At 43.7% G+C, this 8,048-nt stretch overlaps 1 protein-coding gene across 4 annotated transcripts in view; it reads right to left on the bottom strand.

Moving 5' to 3' along the window:
• ltbp4 (latent transforming growth factor beta binding protein 4) overlaps positions 1-6,747 on the bottom strand; it is a 32,934-nt gene extending 26,187 nt beyond the window's left edge. For all 4 annotated transcript variants that reach the window (XM_026317880.1, XM_026317897.1, XM_026317888.1 and 1 more), the window contains exons 1-3: positions 6,279-6,747; positions 398-661; positions 8-84 (exon numbers count right to left, since the gene is read on the bottom strand). In XM_026317880.1, coding sequence (XP_026173665.1) covers positions 8-84; positions 398-661; positions 6,279-6,546 — 609 coding nt within the window. In that variant the 5' untranslated portion in view covers positions 6,547-6,747. The remainder of the gene's footprint in view (positions 1-7; positions 85-397; positions 662-6,278) is intronic.
• Between the last annotated feature and the right edge of the window lie 1,301 nt (positions 6,748-8,048).

The following is an 8,048-nucleotide window of genomic DNA, read 5'->3' as shown; positions in this document are numbered from 1 at the left end:
ACTTTACCTTCACCACCTGGTGGATCTTCACGCTGGCCTCTGGGGGGTGCTGCACTCGGACCTTCACCATGGAGGGGCTGGAAGCTGCACACAAACATGTATACACATGTACACACACGTGTCAGTAGAAAATGAATTCAAACAATTTGAGTTTGAATTGCTGAACCTGCATAATTGCATTGATAAACTGATCAGTTTGATCAGAACAGTCTGGTCCATTACTGAATATGCGCTGCGTGGAGCTGTGGTCAGTATTTGTTGAGCTGACCTCTGCTAGTGATTAAAGATGGAGAACACATCAGTCACAAGTGTTTCTGAATCACAGAAAGTATTTGCTCATGTACTTGTATATGTCAGGCTCCACAGTGAAGGTTCAGACTTGTTAGTTAGAACTGACCTCCAGACCTCACTGCCTCCTGATTCTGTCCCAGCGGTAGGAGGAACTCTGACTGGGTCAGCTCCTGATTGGCTGCCATGGCAGAGAGAGGCACAGGTTTGAGAATCTCATTGGTGGAGGAGGGCGAGGCTGCGGCGGGGGCAGCTGCAGAGGTGGTGGGGGCAATGGAGATCTGGCAGAACTTCCCGGTAAAGTTTGGTGGACAGAGGCAGCGGTCTTTGTGCAGACAGATGCCTCCATTCTTACAGAGCAGAGGACAGACGACTGCAGGAGGAAAAACACAAACGTGATACAGCGTGACAGGTTTAATGTTCAGATGTGGTGGTGGCAAACCGACAGGGCACGATCAGCTGAAGCAGCTCCCATCATCTTTAGTAGCTTTGTAACAGCATTCATTTGGGCACCTGAATGTCACTTCACCTTAATAAAAACGTATTTTGGAATTAGTTTTAACACCAACTGGACATTTTAGTGAAGTGTTCATCATATTCATCCTGGATTTTAAAGCTGCACCTGTCTCCACCTTTTGTATTGTAAGGTTGCCATGGTGACAGCTGTCTCATATTTGTCTTCCATAAACCAGACCTCCATAAAATAAACAGGCCTGGCCAAACCTAAAACATGTGAAGTAAAGTAGACTCGGAACAAGTCTGACTTTCTATAACTTTGGCAACTAAGTGCAACTTACAGCACAGGTTTACACTCACAGTCACACAGAGGTCCGGGGCCAACACTAACACTCAACCCTCCTGTTTACCCTGAGCCTGTGTGAAGCTCGCTGATCTGTGCCGCTGGGCCAACACAACCAGGCAGCCACTTCCTGTCAGAGGGGCTCAGACAGGAAGTAGATGTATTGTTCAGCTAATGAGCCGATAACATGACAGGTCTCTGCAGCAGGAAGGGAAAATGCAGCTCTAAAAGCAGGTTCTGCTCGGCCTGAGATCTGTATCAGCAGCTGGAGTGGTGGTTTTTGTTGTAAAAACATGAGAACACACAGTGTTCAGGGGGTCCAGACCCACATTTTTTCCTTAAGAAAGGACTCGGTCTGGCTGGCCAGACTAGCCAATCCCAGCATGCAGTGGGTGAGAGGCGGGTCTCCCCTGGACAAATCAACAGCCAATCACAGGGCTGACACACACACAATTTATAGTCACCAACCAACCTAACCTGCATGTGTTTGGACTGTGGGAGGAGAAAACCCACACAGACACAGGGACAACCTGCAGACTCCACACAGAAAGGCCCCGGGTCCACCGGGGTTCAGACCCTAATCCTAACCTGCATTGTGTTTGGACTGTGGGAGGAATAGAACTAGAGTTTATTAGTATTTTGGACCTGCCCACAGCAAAGAAAGAGAATCACAGTGTAACTCCAACTGTGGGTCAAGGCATGAGAGAGTGTGAATATGGGTCTGGGTCAAATTCAGCTTAGTGCTGAAACACTGTTGACACTGTGCAATATTTTAAATATTTTCTCCAGCTGATAAGTTAAATCCAGTGTCAGGTGATTATTATTCCATTTATTTGACTTGAATTTTTAGTTTCTCTACAATAATGTGGAGAAAACCCTTAAAAAAAACTAATACAATATAATACAAACTACATTAAGTACAATAAAACAAACCCAAGAAAATCAAATGTGTTTGTTTTTTTTAAATATGATTTTTTTTTCTGTATTTTTAAAATAAACAAAGAGATAGATTAGATAGATACACTGACAGATTGACAGATGTCCATGAGTTCAGGGAACAGTCACTACATTTTTCTTTTAGTTTTGGGAGGCATGTGATGACCAGGCAGTGTAAATATTGGGTTGGGGGGCATTTCCATTTTTTATTTACTGGGGGGTCATGTCCCCTGTGGCAATAACGCTCTTGCTGACTGGTCATTTGGCTCCACGCCGTTTCTCCTTGGTGTCCATGTGGATCGCCTGGTCTCTGCTCTGTTTCCACTGCAGCTTCTCTCTGCTCACAGCAGTGTCTGGACCTCGTTTTTGGAAAAAGACGAGCCTCCCGTTCTTGGTGAGGAAGAACTATGTGAGCCAGGTCAGCTGTGTGTGTTTTTAATAGTTTTTGGACAACAATGGAGGTCTACGGCACAGACCGATAAACTGAACCACGTTCTGGATTCACACACATTACACAGAGATTACACATTCATTGGTGCTGTCAGTCTCTGGATGGGATTTGGACTGGAGCTGCTGCCTTTAATATTTGACATGTAGTGAGATTATTTTGTAGGATTTCAAATTCACAATTTTTACGTGCAAATACAGATTTTCCCATCATCACCTTGATACTTTTATGTCTTAATGGGATCCGAGGACTTCATACATCACTGATCTACGTCCTGACTACTGCAAACTGTTTGCAAGATGTTTATGTGTTCATGTCCACACCCTTTCAAGTGTGTGTGATCTCTGTGTGGGAAGTGTTTTTTCCTTCAAGCATTTCTGATGAAACGTGTTACATACACACATGGAGATGTTGCATGTATTGGTGTAAACATGGTGACCTAATTAATATCCTGGACATCGCCCTACAGATGCATCGCATCAACAAACACAGTTGTGAGGAGGTCTCTGGAGGTTACTGGGGACCAAGAAATAAAAGGGAGATGGAAAAAGAGTGTGCTGGTGTAAACAAGGGGATGAAATAGAAGTGATATAAACACAGATGAAGGGAGAAACACATCGAGCTCTGACGAATGAGCTGATAAAAAGTGAAGTGATTTATTCTGGTCTGACAGTTCTGTGGCTGAGGTCTGGTTAAAGGAATCCAATACAACATCTAGCACATTTTCAGTGTAGAAAGATCATTATTCATATGGAGCTGCGTTTGTATCTAGTGTTCCCTCAGTTTGAACTCTAGGTTTGGTCTCCACCACCTCCTCCTTTAGCTGCTAAATGCTCCACTATGTTCAACACCTGGTCTCTGACTGTCTGTCTGCTGTGCAGGTAGAACAGGTAGAGGACAGTGGCTTTTTACAGCTGCAGCTCTGAAACAGCTGCTGAAATACTGAGGGCGTCTCTACAAATGCAGAAAAGATCTAGGATCTAAAGTTATCAGATAATTGTAATTCCACTAACGTTAATTATCTTACTGTATCAAATACACAACAGCTCCGTACTGTTCCTCTCTGCTGCTGCTCCACACACGCACATGCACATGCACATGCACGCACGCACGCACACACACACACCTCTCACTATAATTGTGGGGACACATAATGCATTCCCTATACCCTAACTTTAATCATCACAGCCACCATATTTTCCAGACAATAAGTTGCTTTTAGCAAAAACAGCCTTGTTGAACAGAAAAAATATATATAAGTTGCTTCAGTGTATAAGTCACATTTCTAAGTAGGCTATACCAATAATAGTCTAAATTAGCCTATGAAGAATGTAGACCAGGTATAATAACAATCAGAAGTGCATTACGAAAATTCATCCATGTTAAACAACTGCACCAACATCAGGGTAGGGGGAGATGAAATAGCATCTCTTCCTCTCTCAGGTTGTCTGAATGCCGACACTCACTCCAGGCTGTGTTTAGCTGCAGACTTCATTACCTGCACTTTGATGTCTGCAGTGTAGCTCTTTATTTTTGGGTGGCATTTTCATTTGTGTTGCACTAGGAGTTTGAGTTTAGCGTCAACGTAAGCGTTATTACTTTTTTTGCAGTACAATATTATCTCCAGTTGAGTCAAGAGAGTCATCTAACGCTAGTGAAAAATTACTGTAAATATACAAATATAAGTTGCTTTGCTCTATAAGTCACAGGACAAGCCAGAAGAATAAAAAATATGTGGCTTATAGTCCATGCAAATACGGTAAATGTCTAACCATAACCCTAACCTAACCCTAATCTTAACCCAAACCCTAAACACACACACACACACACACCTGTGCAGCAGATGAGGTTCTGTTTGTGCCAATAAAGTTAATTCAGAGAAAGCACAACAAAGCAGGAGAGGCTGACAGAGGACCAGCTGTTTGGATCAGGGGGCTGACCTCTTGACCCATGATGTCATCACTTCCTCCTCCATCCTCTGCATTGTGTGTGTGTGTGTGACATTGTGAGGACCGATGCCCACAAAGTGAACATTTTAGGCTTAAGTGTGAAAAGTTGGGTCAGGATTAGGTTAAGTCTATGGCAACAGTGACTATGATTAGGGTTAGGGTTAGGCTAAGTCTCTCGGAAGTGAATGTAAGTCGAGTCCTGGTTATGAAGGAAACATGAGGATTAAGTTATTGATAAATGAAAGCCACATGTCACTGTTTTCTCTCATTGCTCTGCCCCTCTCTCTTCCTCCTCTCTCTTTTTTTGACTTTACATTCAAATGTAGTACAAATGTTAAAATACATATACAGGAAATATGCCAAATAAAATGTGAATTTATGTGTGTTTACATTCACTTCTGTACCCATTACACTATTGCAGGAGAAGCAGCCAGAAGGCCATGACAAGATTTTTTAAACCTCAGTTTTTTGGGAGTTTTCCTTTTTATATATAAGGGATAATAAGGCTGAAGGCACTGAATATTTGTGGGCCACAACTGCAGCCTTGTTTTTTTTTACATTTTTTTGCTCATGTTTAGTAAGTGTCCCATTAGCAGCAGCAGAATTCACTGTAATCAGCTGCTGTTTGCAGAGAATGCATAGATGTACAGACAACTATCACAGAATTACTCTGATACTGAAAATAAGTTAAAAACAGAAGGATTCTAAATGAGGTTCGGCAGAAGAAAGAATGTCTTTTACTTGTTTCTTTCTAGTCAACTCTCTTTCCAACAGGAATGATTTAACACACACTGACCTGGAATCAGTCCAGACTACACTGCAAACTATTCACTGGCTCCATTTCAGACTGAACTCTGCCAACCATCAAAGAGCTGCAGGTCACATGACACAGCTGGAGCAGCTTCACTCCTCACACATGTAAACTCATATGTTGAGATCAGAAATTTATTGCAGCAGTTCATCTCTCTGTATCTTCAGCTCCAGCACTGTGGGCTCTGCGTTCTTGGTATTTTGGTGTCACTCCCAGGTGAGAGGTGTATTCAGAATAGGAACTGCGGCTTTAGAAGCTGACACCGACATGTTCCTCCTCAAAAATGCAACCAGATGTCAGAGCTGCAGCGGCTTCAGAAATGCAGGTAGCTGAGACTAATGGGGTTAGTGTAACGTTAGCATGTATGTGTGTTACCTACCCTCCTTTTGCATACCCAAATTAAACCAGCTATTGCTTACATTTTAAGGGTTATATTGATGAGCTTGGCATCTTTGGAAAGGAAACACTTTCTAGTTTATTGTGACTTTATTCAAATTTGGCCAACGATTTTTGAAATACAGTTTCTACAGTTTCAGGCCCACAGGTGGGCCCAGGGTAGGTATGGCTTGTTAAAACTCCCAAGTTAACTGTCCTGCCTCCTGTTTGACCTGCAGAGACTTGGTTTCCCTGTCACCAACAAAACAACGATCCTGTGGTCTATTCACAATAACTGGTGATAAAACACCTTCAGATCAGTGTTTCAAAAGATAAAACACCTTCAGATCAGTGTTTCAAAAGACGAAAACAACAAAGTGTGAACAAAGATCATCCTCCAGCTTGTTAAACACGCCGTTTATCATCTGACTGGTCTGACGTGCATCATGACTGCAGCACACCTGTGAAGCTCACCTGTGCTTTGTCACACTGTGCTGTGTTCACATGTAAAGCAGGAGTTCAGTGAACATCACCATGTTATGCAGCTTGGTTTTAGCTTTTGGAGGCGCTTCGTGACTGGTCATTACACAACTGGAGATTTCCTGTCTCCTGTGGCGCCTAGACGACTGGTGGATGTTCAGAGTGAAGATGAAAGTTTAAAGTTGAACTTACAGACTCTGAAGCCTGGCCCATGGGAGCTGTCTGTCCTTCCTCCTCCTCCCTCGCTGCTGCTGCTGTACAGCGTGGTCATATTGCCTCTGTCGCAGTAGTTCACACATCGGCCCTGGCTACAGCGCACCTTGCAGATGGTTGGTGTAAACATCACCTGGATCCTCCCCAGCCCTGTTCCTCCTGCTGTCTGTCCATCAGCTGGTGGAGGAGAGAGGAAGGAGAAGATGAAGACAGAGGACAGAAAACAGCGTAGTGGAGACTGCAGCATGTCGAGAGTTGCAGTCAGAGATTCTGACTGTGTTGCATCGTCCAAACTCCCAAACCTTAAACTCTACCTCGCTCGTTTCTTACACTGTGTTCGAGTGAAAACGAGTGACGCAGGAAAAAGGAGGGAAGGAAGAGGAAAACGACCAGGCGCTTCCCCCTGCGCCTGTGCTCTGTTTTCCCTAAACACTCCTGAGTGTGAGCGAGCAAGCAACACTGCCTGAGCATAAAGTGGGAGCAAGAGAGAGAGAGGTAGAGAGATAATTGAAAGCAGTGTGCTGGACTGGGCTCAGCTCCAAACAAAATGTTTAGCAGGGATCTAGTCCATAAGTCCACACAGAGAGAGAAGGAGAGAGTAGTACTATGTGAACCTCTCCCTATCCTCCTTTTCTTCCCTCCATACTTTCCTCTCTTCTTTTTTTATTGGCCTTTTTCTTGCTATGAGCAGAGACAATCTAAGTCTGCACACAGTTTCGTAACAGACTCCAGGACATTAGAGGATGTCAGGCTGATGATGCAACCCTGGTTTGGGTTTCCAGTCCTAAAATTCACAAACATGTAGAGGCTAAAAGTAGTTCCTAATTGCACAGGTACAACAAACTGTCAAGAACTAACTTCAAACCTCAAACTCATTTTTGTCCTCAGCAGGAACAAGTGTCCACATACCACTAACTTATCGCATTTCCACATCCAGCAGGTACAGAGCAACATGATCATTCATGTGGAGCTGAGTTTGTGTCCAGTGTTTCCTCAGTTTGATCTCTGGGTTTGGTCTCCACCACCTCTTGTGGGAAACCTCTGGCTCTTTAGCTGCTAAATGTGCCACTATGTTCACCAGTTGGTCTCTGACTGTGTCTGCCTGCTGTTTGCTGCTGAGCAGGTAGAGGACTGTGGCCATGAGAGTACTGAGAGGGAACCCAGACACTAAACAACAAGCCAACACTGAAAAAGCCACAGCTGATAATATTTCACAGGAGATATTTGGACTCATCATGGCAGCTTCCAAGACTCTTCAATGAGCCGGCATGTACCAAGCCCTACAGAACTTTACATCCTTTATTTTTAATGACACCTGGACTTTTCCTGCTTTGCCAACTGTCCTTATTTTGTTTGTTAATTAATTTAACCATTTAGATGGGACAGTCCAAGTCAACCAACGCTGGCATCAGCGACGTCAGTGTAAATGTATCAGAAATAGAAAGAACCAAAACACTGGAGCTCTACATGTAACTTACGCAGTTCGATTCATTTAACAAAAACAAACAATGGGGATCAGTGATTGGTCATTTTGGCTCATGTACAGTCACGCTAATTTCTGGCTGCTGATTGGTCAACTGAAGGTGCCCGCCCCCACACACTTAGCACAAGTCCACTGAGAAATGTTAGCAGCTCACAGGAAAAGGAGTAAACATCTACTCAAAAGTTGGTTCAGGGTCTTAAGAGTCCCCACATCTAGCAAGAACATCGCTACATTATAACACTGGTGTTAATGTGAGAAAATCCCTG

The sequence above is a fragment of the Mastacembelus armatus genome, chromosome 13 (genome assembly GCF_900324485.2).
Source record: "Mastacembelus armatus chromosome 13, fMasArm1.2, whole genome shotgun sequence".
In the NCBI taxonomy this organism is placed as follows: domain Eukaryota; kingdom Metazoa; phylum Chordata; class Actinopteri; order Synbranchiformes; family Mastacembelidae; genus Mastacembelus; species Mastacembelus armatus.
The sequence above is the reverse complement of the archived record's forward strand: the minus strand, read 5'-3'. Positions and strand labels throughout refer to the sequence as shown.